This window comes from Anabas testudineus, chromosome 5 (assembly GCF_900324465.2).
Source record: "Anabas testudineus chromosome 5, fAnaTes1.2, whole genome shotgun sequence".
In the NCBI taxonomy this organism is placed as follows: Eukaryota; Metazoa; Chordata; class Actinopteri; order Anabantiformes; family Anabantidae; genus Anabas; species Anabas testudineus.
This window is the reverse complement of record NC_046614.1, coordinates 5,576,095-5,600,226: the sequence shown is the minus strand read 5'-3', so window position 1 is coordinate 5,600,226 and position 24,132 is coordinate 5,576,095. Positions and strand designations below refer to the sequence as shown.

At 39.2% G+C, this 24,132-nt stretch overlaps 1 protein-coding gene across 5 annotated transcripts in view; it reads right to left on the bottom strand.

The window, feature by feature from the left end:
* Positions 1 to 24,132, bottom strand: part of itpr1b (inositol 1,4,5-trisphosphate receptor, type 1b) — a 76,588-nt gene that overhangs the window by 42,800 nt on the left and 9,656 nt on the right. For 3 of the 5 annotated variants that reach the window (XM_026348299.1, XM_026348296.1, XM_026348298.1), the window contains exons 4-38: positions 22,845 to 22,960; positions 22,625 to 22,711; positions 21,752 to 21,910; positions 19,810 to 19,908; positions 19,569 to 19,652; positions 19,252 to 19,398; positions 18,557 to 18,661; positions 18,284 to 18,328; positions 17,488 to 17,642; positions 14,636 to 14,735; positions 14,385 to 14,545; positions 14,013 to 14,154; positions 13,770 to 13,928; positions 13,509 to 13,681; positions 13,038 to 13,157; positions 12,759 to 12,950; positions 11,480 to 11,731; positions 11,243 to 11,384; positions 10,997 to 11,150; positions 10,339 to 10,532; positions 10,123 to 10,261; positions 9,947 to 10,001; positions 9,700 to 9,865; positions 9,420 to 9,587; positions 9,228 to 9,296; positions 8,987 to 9,124; positions 8,733 to 8,858; positions 8,420 to 8,620; positions 7,996 to 8,247; positions 7,240 to 7,365; positions 6,921 to 7,049; positions 5,804 to 5,924; positions 5,523 to 5,707; positions 2,919 to 3,067; positions 2,137 to 2,248 (exon numbers count right to left, since the gene is read on the bottom strand). In XM_026348299.1, the coding sequence (XP_026204084.1) occupies positions 2,137 to 2,248; positions 2,919 to 3,067; positions 5,523 to 5,707; positions 5,804 to 5,924; positions 6,921 to 7,049; positions 7,240 to 7,365; positions 7,996 to 8,247; positions 8,420 to 8,620; positions 8,733 to 8,858; positions 8,987 to 9,124; positions 9,228 to 9,296; positions 9,420 to 9,587; positions 9,700 to 9,865; positions 9,947 to 10,001; positions 10,123 to 10,261; positions 10,339 to 10,532; positions 10,997 to 11,150; positions 11,243 to 11,384; positions 11,480 to 11,731; positions 12,759 to 12,950; positions 13,038 to 13,157; positions 13,509 to 13,681; positions 13,770 to 13,928; positions 14,013 to 14,154; positions 14,385 to 14,545; positions 14,636 to 14,735; positions 17,488 to 17,642; positions 18,284 to 18,328; positions 18,557 to 18,661; positions 19,252 to 19,398; positions 19,569 to 19,652; positions 19,810 to 19,908; positions 21,752 to 21,910; positions 22,625 to 22,711; positions 22,845 to 22,960 (4,922 nt within the window). Of the gene's footprint in view, positions 1 to 2,136; positions 2,249 to 2,918; positions 3,068 to 5,522; positions 5,708 to 5,803; positions 5,925 to 6,920; positions 7,050 to 7,239; positions 7,366 to 7,995; positions 8,248 to 8,419; positions 8,621 to 8,732; positions 8,859 to 8,986; positions 9,125 to 9,227; positions 9,297 to 9,419; positions 9,588 to 9,699; positions 9,866 to 9,946; positions 10,002 to 10,122; positions 10,262 to 10,338; positions 10,533 to 10,996; positions 11,151 to 11,242; positions 11,385 to 11,479; positions 11,732 to 12,758; positions 12,951 to 13,037; positions 13,158 to 13,508; positions 13,682 to 13,769; positions 13,929 to 14,012; positions 14,155 to 14,384; positions 14,546 to 14,635; positions 14,736 to 17,487; positions 17,643 to 18,143; positions 18,174 to 18,283; positions 18,329 to 18,556; positions 18,662 to 19,251; positions 19,399 to 19,568; positions 19,653 to 19,809; positions 19,909 to 21,751; positions 21,911 to 22,624; positions 22,712 to 22,844; positions 22,961 to 24,132 lie in introns of all 5 variants that reach the window. The other 2 variants (XM_026348295.1, XM_026348297.1) reach the window with 1 other exon arrangement.

The following is a 24,132-nucleotide window of genomic DNA, read 5'->3' as shown; positions in this document are numbered from 1 at the left end:
GCAGATCTATGCAGTCTAATATATTTGTCACATCTTCATGGCATATAGACATTTGTTTTTATTTTCCTATTTGTTATTTAATATTTAAGCATTATAACTCCTGCTGATCAGCATAAAAAAATACTAATTTCATCAACTGTGGTTCGGTATTGTTAAACAATAAAACAGGAAACAGTTAATTAGAGTAAATCCTTATATAGACACAGATTTGGAAAACTGACTGAAAACTGTTTTCACTGTCTACAACACTCTACAGCAAACTTTTTTGGACTCTGCCTACTGTCAGCACAGTCAAACGTGTCAAACTGTCTTTTTGGAGTGTGTAACAGACAGAGAAAACTGACTCAGAGTAGTGAAGCTGCCTAAAAATATAGTCACACCATCAATCATAGAGGTGACCTTTAGTCAAACTATATCTATATATCTCATAAGTATAAGTTGTTATAATATACCATATTATAAATTTACCTATATTATATTGCTTTATATTATAGTCTATAACAGCTACAGCGTTAACATTTATACTAACCCACAAACTAATTGCAGTTTGCTGAGGTAACCTTACTGGAGAACAAGCTGACACAGTGGACACAATCAATTAGTAGAAGTCATTAGCAGCCAGTGAATGTAAAATGATTTAGTGAAAGAGTCTGGACATGCTGTTAATAATGTTAATAATATTGATATTCATTGCTCTGATCATTTAAAGTTGGAAGGAAAGCAATGAGGGAATTTTTGTTCCATTTGTGCAATAGTTAGTCAAACATAAACTACCGCTCAAAAGTTTGGGATCACTTAGATATTTTATTGTTCTATTGTTCCAAGGAAACACATGAAATTTGTCTGAATTGGAAATACAGCAAAAGAACATGTTGGCATTGTCAGAGAAACAATGAACAATGTTGCAGCAATTACAGCCTGGCAGACCTTAGGCATTCTAGCTGTCACTTTGATAGCTTTCCCTCCTCAAGGTCCTTTCCACTCTGCACAAAATTCCTATTTTACCATCTCAGAGCACTCAGACCATCACACTGCCGCCACCATGCTTGATTAAATGTATTGGGCACTGTTGCCGCATCTTTTTTATTTGTTTTGCATCTAACAAATGTTCTTCTGTTTGATGTAAAGACCTCAAACTTGGACTCATCTGGAACACCTTCTTCCAGTGTCCAGTGTCAATGTCTGTGATCTCTGAATCATTTATTTTTATTGGCCAGTCTGAGATGAGGCTTTTTCTTGGCAATTCTGCCATGAAGTCCAGCACCCTAAAGTCTCCTCTTCACTGTTGATGCTGACACTGGTGTTTGACGTGTACTAATTAGTTCAGCTGCCAGTTGAGGACCTGTGAGGTGTCTCGGTCTTAAACTACACACTCTCTTGTCTTCTTTCACAGTTGTGCATTGGAGCCTCCCACTCCTTTTTCTGTCCCTGTTAAAGTCGGTTTGTGCTGCTCTCCGAGGGAGTAGTTAACAGCATGATAAGAAATTTTAGGTTTCCTCGTCATTTCTAGCATTGAGTAACATTCTTTCCTACTGACAAGAATAGGCTGACAGCTGATCTTCAGATACTAAACTTACCTAAAAAATGCCATGCTCCCTTGTTTGCTCCATTAGTACAACTGTACTCAGCTGTGAAACACAATTATAAAAGGGTTTTCTCATAATCACTTAGCCTTATAAAATGATTAACTTCAATTAGCAGCCATACCAGGAGACTGATGCAGATGACTAACAATAATAGGCCTCTATGCAAAAATGCAGATCATTCTTTAAAAATCATCTGATTAATTTTAATTGTTTGTGGGTTGGATAAAAGTGTGTGTGAATATATGTTTCTTTTTGGAAAACAAAACAATTTGCAAGTGATCCCAAACTTTTGAGCAGTAGTGTATGCAGCCACCTCCAAAGAGAAGACTTGGTGACAGTATGTGTGGATCATTCAGGATGCTATATGGGATCCAAAGGCAATAAGATCTTTCTTTTATTGGTTTTGATTCTAATGTACTTCTTCCAGCAAGTTTGTTACAGTGGGAATAATGTACTCTGAGTTGAGAGCAGTGTTTTATCCTATGTGTGGGTGAATACTGGGCAGGACTACAACTTGATGGTGAGCAACAGGAACACAGAAGGTACATACCTTCTCCCCATAGCCACGGTCTTTTGTCATCATTTCCCTGAGTGTCTGCAGTACTTTGATGCACAGACGCTCTTCATTCTCCTCCAGCAACTGTTTGGTGTGTTTGATGAGTCTGAGAAAAAGAAAAGTGAGTATATACAAATAGACTTATGGAAGCTGACCTGAACACATCACAATCCCTGTTATAATTACACCTAGATATTATGACTGATGAACATCAAACAGTGATTTTATTATTGCTCAAAGTTAAAGATTTGGAAGGTAAAGATCTGAACATATTTCTGTAACTTATGTGCAAAGCTATGGAAGAACAGAAACTACAAACTAATGGGTTTAGGCTGGATCATGCTAAAGTGTTCTTACTTACTTGAGCCCCTTTCTTAGTGTTGCTTACTGTTGTGGGTGCTGTACATCTAACAGCAGTGCACAGTTAGGCTAATGATGATATTTGGGTCTTATGACCAATTAACTAATCACTAGGTGCAGACTTTAAGAAGAAATTAAGAGGAACACACCAGGCTTTTTTTCTGCCCTCTGCAGTGAGCATGAATCTGCTCTTATTCGTCAGTAGAATTGTAAAACTGTTCACAAGGGTCAATGACACAACTGACTGTATTCCACAATGGCAGCTAAGTAGTAGGATAATTCCTGCAACAGCCCTTAGTATCCTGCTAGTTCTCAGTAATAAAGTAAAATAATACTTTTTATGTGTGCATGGATTTCTACTCATCTTAGAGAAAAAAGCTACTCTGACCATAACGGTTTAGTAAGTTTAGACTTACTTTGATATAAATCCTCCACTTTCACATTTCTTTCGAGCTTCTGTGTTCTCAGGGAAGAGCAGCTCTGGACGATGCAGCACATCCACCAGCACTGAGAGTTCAGCCTGGACCAGTGGCCTAAGACGGTCCTCGAGTGCTGACACTATGTCCTACAGAGACATACAGTGTTTAACCAGAGATTACAGACAAGAACTCCAAATTGAATGTCAACCCTCAACACAAAATGAAGATCGGTAGTCTTTACTTGGTCTGGAAGATATAGCAGGTTCGATTTCATTAGTGAAAACTAAGACAAAAAATATTTGGTGAAAGTTTACTCTTCAATAATAAAATTAGAGTTATAACCAAAAGTATTACAGTTTTCATTAAAAACTAAATGATGCGCTTTTTGCTTCCACTGGCTAAAACTAAACTACAATTAATTAACTTCAAATGACTCCAATCTGTGACAGATGGGGATGCAGAGTTTATGGAACTGTAAAAAAGACTAATCAGGTAGACGGTTTCCTTCGCTGCCCAAAATATCTGGTTTAAAAGTCAATGGATTATGAACAAAATGTATTTAGAATCTGCAGAGACTTAAGACAACTAGATGCAAAACCCACCAGAGAAAGACAAACTATAAAAATGTAGGCAACACACTAAAAAAAGGTGAACAGCTGAACAGTCTTTTCTACAACAATAACCTCTAACTACAACTAATAAACTTCTAATGAAGCACAATTGACTAATACTAAAACTAAATCAACATCAGGTGCTACTACTAAGATTACATACTGCATTTACATGCAGTCAGGAGGTACTATCGTTAGGTAGTTTAAATTTGCCAAGTGCAGCCTTTTGGAGTAGCTAATATTTCTGAGAGCTGAATATATTGTTAAGAGGTTCCCATTAGCTGGACTGTGAAGATTCTCAGTCACACAGGTCAAGTTATCTGGAAGGTGAGTCATGACAACTGGACTTCTTTCCAAGAAGAACTCAAGAACTCAACTTCCATGTTAGCTGGATTGTTAAGCAGAGCATGTGGGAGTTGCTCTGTTTTTGCTCTGTTTGCATTACTTACTGCATATCTCTGAATAGCTATTGTATATTGCATCCAAATTATTTCATCCGTGAAATGTTTCCAAGGTCAACCACAAAATATCTACATGATTACTTGAGAGAGTATGTATTCGCTACAAAAATCCAATCATACAGTTTGTACAGTACAACATGACGCATCACCACTTCCCATTACTCTATGCACTTCCGGTACCGTCTGGTGGTGATTAGTGTGAAAACATGCAAATAAGCTAAAGTGCATCATGACGATTGTAGGTCTGGTGGTGATTATAGTAGTGTGTAGGCTGCTTAGTAAGTGACAGAACAAAAGGGCGTAGGAAAAAAAAGAACAAAACACTTCGGAGGGGAAAAAACAGTAGACAATAACTAGTGTTGAAGCTGCACTCTGAGAACACATATTAAAGGCAAGAAAAAAGTGGGAAAGAAAACACATTACTCTGTGTCTGGGAATGGACTGGGGGATAACCCAAAACAACAACAGGAGATTGTGTTACGATATTATGACTAAGCAGGTCTTGTAATTTAAATTGTTTATTCAATTACAAAACAGTAATATTGGTTCCACCATACTTTTGGCTCTTCTATGTAAGCAGAGATAACAGCTGAACTGAACCAGATAGGCCAGATATTGTCAAACTTCCAGTGTATACTGAGTCATGTCTAACAAGAAAATAGGGTGTAACAGCTTAGCCTATCACTCACATACTTTGTTTTTTCTATGTTGTCATTAGGAACCATTTCTATAGTATTCTGTTTGTTACATAGTTACCAAAACCATTATGTCGCTTTTGGCAAATTACCAACAATGAATGAAATCGTTGGTGAGTATTAATAGGCCTATGGTGGACTCCGCACCCCTACTACTTTGTACTTCTAGCGCAAAATGCAGACTTGGCTTACACTATTCAACATTTGCTTTTTCTGCCACAGTACTAGCACCAGCTGTTAATAAATTCACTCTTGCTTTTCTGGTAGTCAAACGTCTTGTTTGAGATTCTCCTTTTTCACAATAGGCATTAGAATGAGCTGAAAGTTGCTGCTCTTCTCTCACTGTATGATTGGTAAAAATATGTACTTTGAACATGGTTCTGATACTGAAGATCTCTGGAAGTTGAGTCAGGGCACCTGGACTTCCAGAGAGCTTCACCTGGATGACTGAGAATCTTCATTGAGATACAACACATACAACTGGGTAAGTGGTCAGGCAATCAGGCATACTTTGGGACAATTCTATTGGTTTGACAGACTTTTAATAGCCTTACAGTGCTGAATGTTTTTAGAAAATGATTAGCAAGTTTGAAAAAATTTGAAAATGGCGTTGATAAAATCCATCCATGCATTATCTTAACCACTTGTCCTCTTAAGGGTTGCGGGAGCTGTCACTGGGCGAGAGTTGGGCACCCAATGGACAGGTTGCCAGTCTATCACAGGACTGACTTATAGAGACAGACGCTCCTGCTCGTTGACATATCTGGTTAAATTGTTGAAATCAAAGTGAATGGGAAACAAAACGAAACATGATGACTGGTGATTGTTACTGACCTGTAGCCTCTCAATGATGTTTCTGTAATCTTTTGAGGTAGTCAGGCCAGAGTCTCGTCTGGAAGTATTCTTAGCTGACAGTCTCCAGTTGAGGATGCTCTTCTGCACAACATTATTGGACTTAACAAACAGGTTGTTCACTTGACTGTCCAAGTCGACTGGGATAGCAATGGCTCTGCTTTTAGCTGGGTAGAGGTAAGAATGAAGAAATGTAATGCCATACAATGCCCTTTCTAATACAGTAACAAAGGCTGGAGGTCAGTGTGGGCCCAGGATCTTACCCACGTCTGAGAGTACTTTGATGCAAGCCTCCACTGAGGCCTTCTGAACAGGGTTAAGCCAGTTACAGTGGTATACCCTGAACACTCCCTGCAGCAGTTGTACAAATACTGGCTGACGTGTCTGTAAACAGGAAACATGTTAGGAAAAAGGAAAAGGGAAAACAAATAGATGAAGGGGAAAACAGTTAATTGAAGGAGAATTTAACTACAACAACTATTGTGGTCCCTCACTAGGTTGAATTCATGAACCCATTTGTCCTAAACATGTCAACTTGAGAATACTACAGTAAGGATCTACCATATAGCTTCAGGTCCTGTAGGCCAGCTGTTTATAACCATGTGCACTCCCAACATAAGAACCCAAACCAGTGTTGAACAAAGTACAAGTGATTTCTACCACCATGATGAAACAGCCATCTATCAGCTGGCCACAGCCCTACAGTACAATAAATACCTCAGTTATCTTTCCAAGCATGGCGGCCTGTTGCAAGAGAAAGAGGGTTGTGATGTATAGGTAACACCTCAGCAAGCACATTTGTAGAATGTGCAAATTATCATATAAAATAAAAGGCAACAATGTCTACAGAGGATAACTTGAAACAAAACAACTCCACATTAGAGAAACACAGTGCTGTGTGGGCAGATGCCTATAAAACTACACCACAAAGTTGATGCACAAGGGATCTGGCAAATGGGTAGTGGTCAAAATTTATTAGGAAAGTTGTGGGCGACAGCACGCTACTGCACTAAGGTCTAAGAAACAGAATGACTATGTTGCGTCAGTAGATCATCTGCACCATGTCCCAGCAAAAACCTTGTGCAACACACCCACAGATCTGGGAACAACAGAGTCTGGGTGCTGACTAAGCTATGAAAACATAAAAACCCACACTGTAAAAAGACTTCTTAATAGTGAGAGCATGTCGATAAGTTACACACCCAGAGATTGGGAAACAAAATGTGGGGGAGAGTCTCTATTACTTACATACACATGACGAACAAGCTATGGAAAGGAAAGAGCGTTTGTACAATGTGTGAGGAGGGCTTCTGGTTGATTGCTATACATGATAACCTTTAAATGACATATTTCACATGCTACATCCACTGTTCTGATTACCTGCAGGCTTGTGCTCTGGTCAGAGAAAGGAGAGCTGAAGAAACATGTGACAATGCTCATGACTGTCTCAGTCACGTAGCGCTCCAGCATTGTATCAGCATGCTTCCTGTCACTGGTGTTATTGCACACCTAGGCGAGGATAAAGAAAACATTTTAGCATGATGCACAGTCACTGGATCACACATCCTGCATGTGGGCAACAGGTTAACATATGTTCACCGCGTCCTGTGTTGACATGATCGCCCAAACGATGACGTAATATAGTGGAGAACAACATTCTCCATCTATTGATCACACTGTCAAATAAATTTTGGCTCACCCTGCAAATGTCCACCAGGAAGTTCTCAAACAGCTTCCACATATGGTTGGATGTATAAATCTCCTTCATCTCCACCTCTGTGTCAACATAGCAGTGGTTGAGGAAGTTGATATAGGCAATCTTCACCTGTTAGGGTGCAAACATACAAACACACTCATGGACACCACTGTAGATTTAAAAACACACACACCCTTGTAGTAGGAGTGAAATTCTTTTTCTTCAGAGTTAACTCTTTTGTTACAGCTAATCTTGACAGATTAGCCCACTATTCAATTGCTTCTTGGGGAGTGATCACTCATTTAAGGACATTGATGTACAAGTTTCGAACAAAAAAGATGGATGGTTCAAGAGCAGAGTCAAAGAAGCTATCTATGTTCACGTAGAAAATCCTTCTCTCAACAGTAGAGAAATCAGCAAACTAAAAAAAGGTTTAACTGCAATGAATCATCTCCCAGATATCCTCATGGGAAACCTTCATCAACATATTGTTATGCAAAACCTAAATCATGCAAATACATCCAATAAATCATACCTTATCCTTAACTAGCTTTGTTTCATTTCAATAGCATTCTGGATATTTATGTCTCTATTACCCAAATATGAACTTCGGTAAAAAGGTTGCATTCATCTGAAGCCTAATGCTGAAATTCACTGGTAGATTTGTCAGTGTATTCACTATAAACACAGTTCTGAGGCAGATCACTCAAGAGTGCATACAATGTACTCCTGAATTAGAAATACTGTGATAATCCATACCTCAGGGATACAGTCTTCATGGGTAACAACTCGCACAATATCATCCAGAGGTAGCAGGGAGTTACACTTGATCTCAGTGTAGACATTCTTGCCCTCAGTGCACACAGCCAGCAGTTCAACAAGGTGAATGTGGTACATCAGTGGGCTGTTTTCATCCATGCGGTCTCGCTCTGAACGCATCATCTGCACTAGGGTCTGGAAGGAGGCACGGTCATTGTAGAAGACCAGGACATCCTCACCTGAGTTCACCAGCTGAATAGAAGAGAGCAAAACAGTACTGCAGTAAATCACCATTTCCAGTAGCTCCTCTAATTTATATCTCATTTCATCATAGTGGCACAAACATGTTTCTACTTCAACTGAATGACGTCTCTGCTAACTTGTTTTCTCTGACACCATAAAGATTAGAAATCGAAGAACAGACCTCAGCCATGACAATGTCCTGACACTTCTTGATGAACTTGTTCTCAGCTTTCACAATGGTCTGCAGGAACTTGAGATACTGAACATGTCGACCATGAGTCTCAGTGCAGTGGACAAAGTGCTGGACAACACGCTCGCTGATCTCACTGCACAGCTGGAAGTTGTTCATGAAGATGTGCTGCATGGTGACTGCCTCAAGGATCTGAGAGAGGTTGAAAGGAGAGATCAAGTACAAAGTCAAAAGTGTGAATTTAAGAAAAGTATATATAGAAATGAAACTACATCTGTAACCCTGAGGTGCCTATGGAACTCACCCCTGGGTTGAGAAATAAGTTGATATGTTTGTGGAGAAGTGCCTGGTTCTGCTGGTTCCCAGCACAGAAATTCTGCAGGAATTCATGAGCCAGTTTCATGATCTCCTGCATTCGGACATCTTCACCCTGGTGTTGATAACAGTTTTACTTTTTTTAAACATACAATACATTAACTGGGAACAACAAATGTGCAAAAACTACTATGTTTCTTAATTTTACAGTTTGTAACATAATGCTCAAGTCCAGTGTTGCACCTTCTCATAAGGGATCTGCAGGAGCTCCAGCACCACACTGTGAGCTCCCATGTTCCTCAGCAGCCTCTGCTGCTGCTTCTTACTCTTCTTCCCTGAGCTTCCTTCCTGGACACACAGCTTACTGAGGCGCAGCAGAATCTGAACACATAAACAGACACATACAGCAGAATGATTTTAATTACAGACAACAGGTCACAAAAATGAAAGGACAAGATAATAATAATAATACTGATAGTCATACCTCTTTTACAACCCTGTAGTTGTAACTGCTAGTGCTTTCAGTTTTTTTGTCAGAACCAAGGGAATCTCCCTGTAAAACAACAGGCAATAGGGAAGAAAGAGGCATGGCTTAATATAATCTCCACTGAGGAACAAAGGCTTTTTAATTAACTTTCTGTCTTTAGCAAATCACCAAGCGCTACTCTCAATGTACCTTCTTTTTGTTATCTGACTCTGAAGGCCCATCTCCGTCCATCCCATCTTCCCCTTGCCTCTTATAAACCCACAGTTCAGACTTTTCCACAATAGACCGCAGCTGGTCCAGATCCGACTTGATCTGCTTGTAGTTATCAACATCCTGACTTGTCACCAAGAGCTGGACCTAAATTGCAGTGGAGGGAAATATGCATGGACAGCTTTAAAATGTCTTTGTTTTTAGAGTTTCTCTAAAATTTAAAAACTGATGGTAAACTGGAGTGTTAATTAAAACTGACTTGTTTGAAGGCCATGAGGACCTCCTGCCTCTGGCTGAAGTGTCTGAAGAGGAGGTGAAGTGCTCCAGATACAAGAGGAGGATAGTCATGCATGGTCAGGTGCAGCAGGACCCTTAGAAAGGTCCGACCACCGTGTTCATCTAGATCTAGTGGAGTGTTTTCCTCACTGAAAGGACAGGCAGACAGAAATGTATCATACATTTTCCATACTTGACAACAACTTGCTTTATATTTTGTTACAACACACCTTCCACCAAAGATCCCCTCTGCCTGTTCTTCAATGTTCTCAAAGTCAAGATTACCTAGAGTTAGATAAAAATGAAAAACTACACATGAATAAATACTTTAAGGAAAATTACTTAATATTTATTGAAGAACTTGTTAACTTTACATTGTTATCAGTACGTTATGTGGTTTTTGTACCTGGCATTGGACCTGTGACATTATTGGTTCCATTTTGACTGACAATGTTGTCTCCTTGAGGGTTGTTCTCATCAAACTCACGTTTGAAAATACAGAGCAGGCAGGAGATCCTGTAGTCTAGTCGTACATTCAAAATAAACTGAAGGAAAAGGAAACATGTTATTAGAGCGAAAAAAGAGTGAAGATTGTCTAAGAAGAAGCACTTTGCTGTTCTACCTGCAGAATCTCAATGATTTTGAGCTTTGTGTCCATGACCATGATGTCTTCTCTCTCTGGCTCAGTCTGCGTTTTGACCACATCTCCCTCTGGCTGATGAGTTGGCGTGGTGGGCAACAAGCCGCCGCCTCGCAGCACCACTTGGGTCATTAGCTCCCCAACTCCATGAATGGACTTCATCACGTTGCTGCCAGCTACAGTACATACAGAAACAACATTCAAATTCAAAAATCAAACATTAAACTCAACTAAAATTAGGAACATTTATACGAAACAATCTTACTTGTTTTTGTCATTTTGTCAAGACATACTCACAAAACCTTATAATTCATAGTTAACATAGTTAATCAGTATTGGTGGTATTTCCGTCTCAAAATCTTTTTTCCTTTCATGCTTATTATTTATCATCGTACCTTTCACTTAGATTACTTGCAGGAATGATGTGGCCAGTATGTAACTTATTACAATGTTAAAAACATTAAACCATGTCTTTCTGCAAGAAATGCCTGAGACAAAGGGAGAGAAAATGACTAGCTAAAAATCACTTGACAGTCCAGACTCTCTTTGCTTGGTTGTATAGCATAAAATGGTAATTAAAAAAAACATTCTTCACTGATGTAGACTGAAGTGAGTTGGTCCCAAGGAGACTCATGTTTACCTTTGTTTTCTTCTCCCTTCTCCATCTTGTTGATGGGGTAAATGGTACTGACATGTACACAGTCTAAAATGTTCAGTAAGATCTTTGTCAGTCGGAGCAGGTCACTAAAGTTGTAGAAGCCAAAGTATATGAGGTTTCTTGCCAGGTTCACTACCTACAATAAGAAACATTTAAAATCACTATTTATAACTTCAAAAAATCCAGCTGACATCTCATCTGCTCATAGCATCTGTGAACAGGTGGTACCTCAAAGGTAAGCTTGTTTTTCTCCTTGTCAGAGAAGGGAATGTTCTGGGATACCACCTCTCTCAGGTAGTTCTCCACAAAATCCATTGTGAGGCAGAAGCGCTCTTTGATTTCGTCTCTGGTGGTTCCATCATTGTCGTAGCTAATTAGAGGGGAATCACACCTCAGAGATACATCTTTGACAGGAACATCTTTGCAATGGAAATGCAAGTACATTAAAAGTATTCATGGACTCACTCGTCAATAGCAATCTTAGAAGGAATTTCAGACCAAAGACGAGCATATTTGACAGGTGTGACCTGCTCCTGGGGGTCGCGGTCCACATGCATGTGCAGCATCAGGCGGCAGAAAGACGCCCGCAAGTCATAAGGCAGTTCCTCATCGGACATACAGCGCAGGATCAAATCCACATCCAGCTGACCGGAGATTTTGTTGATAGCCAGGTACTGACGGTCCAGACACATCCGGGCAAAGAGGTTCAGCTGGCATCTGTTAGTTTGTAATTATTAACATTAACATCGTTAACACATTCATCACCCTTAAATGTTTTTTCTTTTGTGCCTGTGTGATGTAGATTTTTTTTGTTAAAAAAACCTGATTGTATCAGCACAGTTTTATGTTTGATTAAAAGGGCAATTTCACTAATTTATAACTTGTTTCCTACGGTTCTAACTTAAGGAATACATCTACTATATATGAATGGCATAAAACTCCCATTTGTCCTTCCCAAATTAAAATCTCTCTCTCTTTTTAGCTGAAAAATGTTTTAGTTTCAATAGTTTCTGATTATTTTGCTTTCATACAGTATATCTGCACTCCCCAAATCATAGCCTTAGTAACCATGTTGAGAATTGGTGAAGTTGACCTTTAACTCTGACAAACACTCCCTTCGTCTGAATTTTAAAGTTAGACTAATATGAGTTTAAAACAGCATACACATGTAGATCTGGAGTTGAGTCATGGCAACTGAACTTCCTTCTTATAAGGTCAAAACATTTAATCACTCATCTGAAGAGCTTCATCAGTCTGAAGAACGAGACCTGTACAAGTTGCTGTTGATACAGGTCAAACCACTTGTGTTCTCTAGCCAACATTTGTCCAATATAGTCCTCAATTGGGTGCCCTTTGTCTTTTAAATGAAGGTACAGAGCTGATTTTGATCCTGAGGTGTTGCTCCTTCTTGTGTAGCTGCTATTTCTCCAATGTACAGCTCACAGCATTCTTCACTGATTGGACAGTGTACACTATATTGCTCTCTTGGTGTGAGCATCTCATCTTGGTTTTGGTGTCAGGTATCTTTAGGGTGGACGAGTATCTGTCTCAGAGTGTTTGGGAGAGGGGTGCAGGAAGCTGAGCATGTAAAAATAAATACACTCACTGAACGGAGGTGGAGGTTTGAGATGAATAGTTTCAAGTTTTCAGTTGCCATGCCTCAACTTCCAGATGACTTAATCTAGATGAATGTATCTTCATTGACATATGCATGTTGATGTGTGTATAATCAAAGACTTTTTACCTGTAGTAGCTGACAACCTCCTGATCCTCCTTCTGGCCCTCTTTTGCATCAAGGGCCAACTCCCTGATGCTCTTACTTCGGATCTCCTTACAATTGTCTTTCCAGAACAGCCACACTTCCTCTTCATCCTCTGCCTCCACTGGATTATCTCCATTTGCTGTTGCATCAACCTCAAACCTCGAAAGGACCAATCTAATAAACAGCAAAAAAATTATTTCTAAATGTTCATTTCAGTTTATCAATAAAAACTGTTAGAATTAAGACAAATGAGAAGCTAACTTGGTTTCAATGAGGATGTCAGCATTGGTGGGATCCAGCACTGCATTGCAGATAAGCTCCTGTGTCACTGGGATGGACTTATTCATAGACACGCAGAGATCTGACAGGTAGTCCAGAAACCTACAGTTGACAATACAATAAATATTTTTATATGCTCAGGGCATGACTAAAGGTTAAGAGTTTCAAGATTATATTATGACCTTATATCAGGAACTACAGAAAGTTGAAATTAACATGTGGTTTTGCTCACCCATTCAGAACTGTAATAGTTCAAGCTGTCAGTTTGATAGTAACATATTACTCGCATCATTGGCAAATTATCTGCAGTGCCAAAGCCATGCACAAGCACTTCACTCATACTCCTCTGCAAACATCTGAATCTATTTACATATATTTACATTCCTTAGGAGATATTATACAAGCCACACTGACCCAACTTGGCCAGAGCCTGTCTCTGCCTGAGAGTCTCACCTCGGCTCTCGGTTCTTCCTCACTAGCGTGACAAATGTGTCTATCTCAGCAGCAGTGATATGTTTCTCCAGCAGCTTCCGGTTGTTGTGGAGCAGTGCAGTAATAGTGTCTTCTGCCAGTACATCATATCCTATCTGTTTTTGCATAAAACGGAATTGTTTGGCTATGTATTCCTGTAAAGAGAAGGAAAGAAAAGGTGGTTACTGTAATAGAAAAGGCCACAGTACGTGGGGTCGGAGGTAAAGTGTAGTGTCCACCCACCTGGTTCTTTCTGTAATCCTGCTGGGAATGGCGAAGCACTCTGTAGCAAAGCCTGCAAATATGTCTAAAAGGAGCATGACGCTGGTCTCCAAGCTCCTCCAGTCGCAACATAGGACCATCACCACTGTCTGTGAAAGGGGCTTGGAGAAGTTTGAAAATCTGTAACGAAAACAGACTCTTTGACGTATTCAAAATGCAGATAAATGTGCAGTGCAGTTACAGTTCTTGAGCTGTAAGGCCAACCTGTTTAAGAATGTTCTGCTCCCTCATGAGTTTCTGTCTTTCTCTGTTGGGTTTGTTAACCATAATCTCCAAAACATCCTGCCCGCTATTGGGGATATCCACCACAAAGAAAATCAGATCTTCGAGAAGCTTGGTCACAAACCTGGAAAGTGAATGAAATTAAGCTTATGAGAAAAACATGTACAGAAAAACATGATAGAATATCAGTTCAGCAGCTATTTCAGTGATATTATAAATTTCCATTAAAATTACAAATACATTTGTAAACCTACATGTACAATATGCTGTATATAGTATATTCTGGTGGCATAGTTTATATTAATGTAGTTTTTAAAAAGTTTAATGGGATAGCTGATATGTTTTGCTTCATACCTTCTTTCATTTTGTGTAATAGTACCCTTTTCCAGCTTGCCAGCAATGGATGCTAACACTTTACTTGCATCATTGGCAAAGTCTAAATCTCGCACTTCTGCTGGAGGCACTGGAACAATAGCAAAGGCTTCCTTGTCTTCTTTTACTGCCGATGTTCCAATCTGGAAATATGTAGTGTTATTGGCTAACCTAATAACAATCAGAAAATATTAGCCGTGCTGCAAATCCTGACTCAGTTAAAAGTTATTCACCCGCAACATAACAGGTTTCTCCTCCTCTTTGTCAATGGGGTTGTTAGTACTGTGGACCCATGTGTTGGTACACAAGTGTCTTAGCCTCACATAGGAGCTCCTAGAAACAACAGAAAAAACTGTCTGAGATGATGACAAAATACATTAAAGTGCAGGGCACAGGAAAGATTGTCATAGGTTGCTTTTAAAATCTGAGCAGTTATGGAGAATGCACATCTTTGATCCATAAATCATCATAAGTGGCTGTCAATCCAGTCAAAGTGACCAAGATGGCCCACAACGAACACTGTTCTTTGGTGGGACACAGACTTCTTTGTTTTTAATGTGACATTACTGTAACACCATTTGCACCACTGTTTATGGAATCAATATATGTAGGATTAATAAGCTTGTTTAGAAAGAAATGTCCATTGCAATCTAGATAAAGTATTTGATTCTCTTGTGGGTTGATACTCACAAAATTCACAGGCTACACTCAGGTTCCAGATGAAGTCTTTTTATTTTCATACTCGATGAACCACCCTCAGGCCAAAATATTAACACTAGCATGTATTGTATTGCACAACGTCTTGGGCCAATTGCCAAGAAATTAGAATAGGACATTTATACCCTCAAGGAAATAAGATCAGATTGATGAACCCGATGCCATACCTAGGACAAACTAATTTGTTTAAACTAAAACCAGAAGTATTACAAAATAGAGAACTGAGGTACACTGAGGTAGAAGTTGTTCTATTTGATGACATTTGTTGTATGTCAAACTATGAATTATCTACCAAAAGCACACCCACTAAATCAGCAACTGGCCTTCAAATGGCAACAGTGGCAGTAAGTGTGTGTGTGTCACAAAGGTCAGCAGCTACAAACCTTCACAGGTATGATTGTATTTATAGTACCACAAAAACATACAATAAGAACTGGCGAAACCACCACGTTTATTTGTCTCCACCTAGTGGTTTGATCAGACTTACCAGTAACCAATGTCTTAACCTTTGTACATACATGGAAATATTGAAACTAGTACCTGAGGAATATCGTGTTTAGGTTCAGGAGTAGAGATTATTATAACACAGTCTAACACTCCACCACCATTTTACAGCATCCAAAACAACAGTAAATTATCATGAATTCATATCTCTCTGAAACCTCACCAGCAAAAACAGAAGACAAAAGACAAAGACAGGATTTATTGTATGCTGTGCTGTTATCAGGATTGCCGAATATGATGATAATATATATGATATAATAGTATGCGAGTTCCTGTCCTTGCTATTCAGAAGTAACAATGGTATGTAAACAAACTGTCTGGGAAGGGAGGGAATTGCTTACAATTGCTTTCCTTGTGGTATGATACTGTATAAGTCACTAGCAGCGACTTGTACAATATCAGCTCTCCTCCATTAAGCACTTTACACATAGTAAAGTCTAAGCCAACTACGTCCTTCATTCTCAAAGCACGCAGCCCGCTCCACGTGTGTGAGTAGGTGTGTGTGTGTGTCTGTGTGTAGCTAGTCAGGCCTTCAGCCCAGACAGCAGACAGTAGCCATAATCTTGGCAGGCATTACGTAACTTCCCACTCAAGCTAACAGGCTTACCTTTGTGCACCGATTCTCACAGTCATTAATTAGTCACCTGGCTAAAGAGATGCTAGCTGCAGTAAGCTGCACCTTTCAGGCACGTAGCCGTTGAAGTGACACATGAAGAGCTTTCATACAAGATGGAGAAGCTCTGTTCTTATGTGATATAAGAAACATTACTATTATAATTTTTGTACTTTGGATTTTCAACAAAACAGTGGTTCAGCCAAACTAAAAAGATGCCAATACAGTACATTCTTGTTGGTCTGACCTGAGAATAGACAGCAGATTTCTTCATAAAATCTTTATCTGTCAGATACGTCAATTGAGGTGTTTACACACTATCTGGTTTGTGGTTTTACCTCACACATACTGTATAACAAGGATCTGCAATGACATTGTGAAATGTTGTTTTTTCCCTTTCTGCCCACTATCCATTCTTACTCTAAGCCTGGTTAAGATGGTTTCCTGTTTCAAGCCATGCAGGGACTCTCCATGTCTAGTGAAACTACCATCTAAAAAAATGACACATTGAATGGCACATTGAAATTTACACAAATAGGCAATAATGTCTAGTGAAAGTACAGGACAATTAGCCCTTGATTGTCGCCTCATATGTTAGAAGAAATGTAATTTACTGAATTAGATTAAATTTAGAAAATTAAATGAAATTAAATTAACTTAAATTTGTACATACCCTTGCCTTTGTTTTTAATTGGACCAAACATAGAGGAATGGGAAACTATTTCTCATTTGGATCCTTGACATATAATCGACCAAAACAAACAGCGGTAACTAGGGCAAAACAGATCATGCATCATACAAATGCTTTGTCTCTGGAGCTGCAAAAGCAATTAAACTTTCATCATGTCAGAAAATCCCAATGTACTGATGTCTCAAATTCCCCATTGAACTCTACCCATGAGTCAAATGTGTACTATTGTTACTGTTTAATTTGTTGAAATCTTGACATCACTGTGGTCTCTGTATTTAGACAACGTGGTGTTGAGATATTTGTCATTCATCACATTCCCCCCTATACTTTCCAACATCCGTGATGGTTATTTTTTTCAAGGGCAGAAACTAAATGGGTTTGTCTCCTGTATTTTATTATAACATCTTTTCTGTTTTGGGCATGTTTGTACACTGATGGTGTATGCATTTACCAGCCTTGAGTATTTTCACATGCATAAATGGACTACGTGGGGGATTGAAGATTATCAGCCAAGGCTCCTGAAAGATGTACATCTGTGGTTGTGTTTACACATATCATACCTGGGCACCATGGAGTCTCCACCTCTGAGAGTGGTAGGGTCCAGCTCAAAGATGGAGGAGATATCCATCCCATCAGGAACTGGCACCAGAGTGTACATGATTTTCTCTTGTGGAGCTCGCAGACGACCTCGTAATGCTTCATTATCTGCATCAAGCTAGAGCAGCAAAGTGAACAGTGAGAACAAACTGCAATAAAGTTCAGAAAAGAATAGGATAGACTGTTGATCTACAACAACAATGAGGCTAAAGAGGAGGTTTTCTTTTCAATTCAACCTACTAGCCACCATTTTATTTTTTGTGTTTTTCCCTTATCAGATATATCAGCTTTAGCCATCACTACAGTTTGGTGGGCCTTGTTGTCATGTGTCTGCTGCACAGAACAGCCGTGATAAAACCTGCAATTGATTTGTACTGTATAACAACACTGCCACCTAATGGTATTTCACGAAAAGACATGCATCAGCTGACAGATGCCATGGTGACACACTGTGGTAATGAAGTGTTACTAAAATGAACAATGCACACAAGCTAAATGAAAAAGTTATTTAGTTATCTCCAAGAGTGATAAAAGAGGAAATGGACAATAAAGCAAAAAGACACAAGGATATAGATTTTTTTTACACTGGGTTGCTGCAGCCAAGTAAAGAACATCTGACCTGGAAATTAAAGGGTGTAAAGTCCGCCACCTACAGCAGAAAGCAAAGATCCAGCACACAATCGAACAGATTAGATAGCAGTCAGGCAACCAGCATAATGTTGCTAAGCACTCAAATGGAAGAAGATCAGGCTAACTTACTGAGGAACGCTGCTCGGCACTCTCCTCCTCAAAATCTGGGTTCACCTGGGAAACACACCCACATGTTAAATGTTCTCTTCAACCTCATTATTTTATATTTTCGTCCATGTGCTCTGAAGATCCCTATATGGCTATACACATGGAGATAGATGAACCATGCCAGAGTATTTTGTGGATTTAAACTAACTAGCTGCAACATGGGATACGGACCAGTTTGTATGGCTCCAGGATTATAACAGTGTGACTTAAGAAGGAAAAGAAACTGACACATACCTCACTCATTTCAGCAGCCAAATAACACCCAGTGGCCAAGTGTTTAAATCTGAACAAGCTGTTCCAGTAGCCTGCACCTCCCCTACATGGATCATGGTGGACCACCTGGTAATACAAAAAGAGATGAGGATTAAAGAAATAGAGCTTTTCAAGCTTGTCTTAAGACAATATTAAAGATAGAAGAATAAATATTAATATATTAAGAAGTTGAAGTGTTATGGGACTGTAGCCCACCTCCTTAGACATGGCCACAAAAAGACAATCTTCGTCAAATTGTGAAAATCAATGCAAGGATAGAGGGAATGGTAGATAAAGGGCCAAAGAGATACTAGCTGAAGTAGGTCAAAGTACATCAGGGTCTGATCGCACCATCAGGCCCTTTCTGAGCAACAGTGGACTTAGTGAACGATGGTTGATTCAATGCCTTGAATCAAGCTGAAGTTAAATCACAACCAAAAGCAATGGCTTATTTTAATTTAATTTATTTATTTAAGAGAAAAATTATACTTTCTTCTGTTTTGATAAAAAAAAAAAAACCCAGACAAATTTGTCCATGTCTGACAACATCTCAATAATATATATTTAAAAAAATCCTGAACTTCTCCTGAATACATTTTATTTGACGGTGCTCTAACACAGTACTATTTGTGCTCTCTTAGCATAACAGTTTCAATTGCTAGAATATGGTGTCTTACCTCTACTTCCCACAGTGCTTTGCTGCTAGTGGCAGAAGTGGCAGACTGCCGGCCAGTGGTCCTAAGAAAAACGTACTGCTTCTTCCTGTGGTCGTCACACGTGAGGAACTTCTCCTGTTCTGCATGAAACAACCGTACTACATCACCCTGCAAAAATACAGAGGTGTAGACAAATCTTTAAACATTCGTACAGTATATTACAGAATTGTTTTGACAAAATATTTTCAAATATCTCCTTTGTAGAGTGTTAATGGAGATAAGTTGCAAAAACCACTAAACATAAATACAGCAGACATAATTCATAAATGAGAACCTACCCCTTTGAGTATTGTTTCCTTGTTGTCACTCCATTTCATGAACAGAACAACTTTCCAACTTGTATTGCAATTTACTGAATTAACCTGAAGCAAAAAACAAAACAATTATTAAGTTTAAGATGAATAAGTATGTCCAGATTTTTGACATCCTGTCAGCAACATTTCATATTCCACTGCATTGAAGCACTAATCACTTTCTTGTTGCCTGTATAGCTGTGTAAGGAAAAAAGTGTTTGTGTACCTCATTGCAACCTGGGTTGTCAACTAGCTGGTGGCTGCTGGCATGCAGAGGTTGCCCGGCATTCACTGGGTTAAGGACTACTTTATCACCAATCACCACCTGCAGGTGCAATACAAATACACATAATGTCTTCAAAGGAGTATTCACTTTTAAAATTCAGTTAATCAAAAGACACCTGCTACCACTGCTCAGACATATAAAGTGATACATTAGTGAATCTAGAATGTAAGTGTCCTTTTCAATTTTTCAACACTGCTATTGCCTTGGTAAATGAGCATAACACATCTGGTTACTCTGGAAAATGTGAGCAGCCACATAAACACCAGGGGGAGTAGTGGATTAGACTGGGTGAAGGAGCTGGATCAGACACAGAATCAGCACAGAGTTTTTCTTACCCAGAGCATTACTCACTAAGCAAGGAGTGGTTTGGAAGTAGTGAACTACATGTATTTTACCTAGTAACCTTGCTACATTTTGCTGTAGCTTGTTGGTAGTTCAAATACATTAACAAGTCTTGGGCACTATTTCATGAAGCTGGATTGTCATCTTAGCTGTGAATGAACGTTGAATATAAAAGGTGTTAATAGCCATTAGTACTGATTACTGCTATCTATTAATGATTGTTGAGAGTAGTTGTTCCATACCCAAATAAACATGGCTAACTGCAAAATCTGCTTGGTGCAATTCCCCCAAATAGGTGCTAGTTTCTGGAAGGCAGAGTCTGACTGTATACAACCCTATAGTTCCTACTAACCACATGTATAACTGTCCTTGCACAAGAAAAATTCCACAGTAGCACCACCATCTATGTGCAGCTGTGAAACAACTATTTCCCCATAAGAATCAACACATTACTAAGAAAGTTGAAGTTCTTTCTCTAAGATTTGTGCCTGTGGTAGCTTTGCGTCTTCCAGTGTTTAGCACATTTAACCAGTAGCTTGCAAAGCTATACTAAGCTATTCTCAGCTAAGATATTCAAATTAGCTTCCCTCACCCTGGTTTTAAGGTTAACTTGATAATAGCTTCTTAGTATGCTGAAATGAGTCTTCAAAATATTACTTACTTAAATGTGAGGAACAGAAACTCAACATCATCTTAAACCCTCACCTTCAGTCCGTGCACCTGTCTGATTTTAAACCAGTTATTCTATGTAATTATTGCAGCAAAGATCAGCGGACATTTAAATCTTAGGAATCGGTTTCTGCCTTGACTAAAAAAGATTTGGAAGCTGTTTAGAGGTTTTACAATGTGACAATAGAAAAACTGCAACGCGATCAGAAGCTGTTCTGGTCATGTGTGCTACGTTTACAGTATAATATCTCACTCCACCAGAGTTGCACTTCAATAGCAAAGTCATACCTACATTACCAACAATGCATCTAAAAAAAAGCCCAACTCGGTAAAATAGTCTGTGTTAGAATAGTAGCAGCTAAAACAGCATTTATGTCTGCTTCCAGTAAGAATAAGGAGGGGGGTACTGAGGTCTCCTCACACAATGACACACAATGACACTCAGTCACACTGCTGACTTCAGATCCAATGAATGCTGACTGTAGATGCTGTAGATGCATGGAGTCACATATTTGTAACAGACTCTCAGTGCAATTCCAGTCAAATTGCTGAATGCTTTGTTGACAATGAGCATGCACAGTATCTTATCTAGTCACCAAAGAAGAAGAAGTTCCAAACATAGACTTGAAAAGACTGATAACCATCAGTTCACCAGCAGTGGCTTATTTTTGGAAGGTCAGGCATTACTGTAGCTGAACTGGTGCTTAGGTCGAGCTGTTTGTCTTTTATTTTTAATTCATCCTGTCTGATAAAAACAAGCTACGTGCCAGCATGTGTGACTTCTGTTTTCAAATCCTGTGAAGTCTAAAAATACATCCTTAATTTCTCCTGCTGAGCATACAACTTGAATCCCACACCCAGCTCTACCCACACTATCTCCCAGAGATCGCAGCTTGTAGAAAGGCTGGATATAGAACCAGGATCCCTCATTTCCCGCTGAGTCCAGAGTCACTCTCATGGCATTCTTCTCCAACAGCGCAGGTAGGCGCTTGTTCACTGTCAGGTATTTATTGCTTTTCAAGTGCAGCAACTGTTGGTAAAACAAGCAATATGTTACATGGTTAGAACTACTATGAATAACATAATGTTGACAGTGAAAAGGATAACACAGGAATAAAGATGGAAACATGTCACAAGCTGGCACGACAGGTCCCTCTAACCTGTCTGACTGAAAATGCATATCTCTGTAATGTCTGGTGTGTTTGTTGTGTCTACATTTTCCATCCAAGAAAGCTTCTCATAACACATAGTTCTGCAGCTGACAAAGTTAATATTACAGAATGGTATACGGTGTTGGAACCAGTGATGGTAGATGAACTGAGACCACCCTTAAGAGTTATTATCCTTAGTATGTGTTGAATGTGATAGATAAATTGTGATTCCCAGTAAACCAGAAACCAGTGTTTACTTTATTACTCCAGTTAATTGCAACTAAGACATTCTACATTGTATGTACTCTCCCTTGTGCACATGATATGGCAAGAACATTAGGCCATTCTCACTTTCAGATGATGTCATCCCTAGTGTGCAAACAGTGCCTCTGCTATGAGCCAAACAAGATTAAAAAAAGCTACAGCAGACAACCATATAGCACACCTCTGTGCTGTAGCAATTATTTAAAACTCCTTTCTGATAAAGCCAGAATTGCAGTTAATATTATCAAGCACACAGTGTCATATATGGTGCTAATACTGCAGCAGCTCTGTTAACCAAAGCGCTTTATCTCATGGGTTTCTTCACATACCTGAATGACATTTCCATACTGGATGACTGTTCCCAGCAGTTTGCGGTTTTCAGACTCATTCTGCTTCTTCTCCAGGTCAGCAGCATGCTAACGGGGGCAATTACACAAAACACGATGCAATCTTTCACTAGTGTAACTTTTGCAAACAGATTTTCCACACAACACTACAGTATTTGATGCATGCATTTCTGGAAAAAAAAAAAAACAACAGTAATTTTACATGGAGTTTGTTGAGGAGGACTGTGTCAGTGGTGCTGTTGCCGCCAGGCTTTGCTGCCTTCCAGAACTGTTTCTGTGCCGAGTATCTGTTCATGGGACATAGTTTGAAAAGGCAGTCTGGGGAAAAGAAACAAGGAAAGAAAAAGGTCAAATAATCACACATCATCATTTGCTCTAGCAAATACTTGCATGATATCACCTATGGCAAAATTTGAATGTGCAACTTTAAGACTACATGTAGTGTACATTTTATGTGACTCGGTCTGGTTGAATAAAGTAAAATGAGATAAGACACAAGTTAAGCTTAAGTAAATACACTAATGAGGAATGTTAAAATAGTTGATTCTTGGCTGTGCATAAATGGTACTGGATATCATAATGATGCTAAAAATAGAAATGATAACAAATTTGCCCCTCTAGCAAGTGCAGTTTTGCTGAAACCGATTCCCTGCAAAGTTTGCAAATGTTGCTGCTTGCAAATGTATTAATACATTTTCTAATCAATAAACAGCATTATAAATTACAACATATATTAAATACTAAATAACTGGATAAATGATATGAATAATCATGGGAGTTTGGCACCTCAGTATCACTAACAAAGAACTGTGTGGTTTAACCGACACAGTCACTGGTTCAGCTAATTTGCACTGCTGATGTTTTCTGTCACATAGTACTACCCACAATCAGTCCTAACTTCCTGCCAAAACGTTATGCCTCATATAGGACAGCCACATTTATACCAATGTGCTTCAGTTTTTTCAGTAAATGGCATGGCAAATGAAAAAACAGAGCTATAATATTTTGTTTCAAACAAATATGAACACTCTACTATAAGAACTCTCTGTGTATAGTAGGTACAGGGAGGGTGCTACTAAAAAAAATAAAAGGGTATAAAAAACACACAGGGTGTGTAAAAATGTTTTGGAATTTGTATTGTTTTACACACAAACACACAAACACACAAACACACAAACACACAAACACACAGAGCATTTTAACCAGGGACCTGCTGAGATATAACCAGGGTAAAAATAGCGACTCTGGCATCCTCTGTTGGAACACAAGCGTGTTTAGGGATTAGCCATCGTGGGGCATGGGGTGGAAGAATCAGGACAGGAAAAGAGGAGGCCAAGGTCCAGTGATGAAATTGGGGCACTGGGAGAACATCTGTCTGACAGAGATGAGCAAATGAGGTTACGGAGAAAAAAGGAGTGGGCAGGTGGATTGTTTTGTACATGTGAGAACTCCCATCTCCTGTTCCTCCATTGGCCATAACGTTGTTCTTA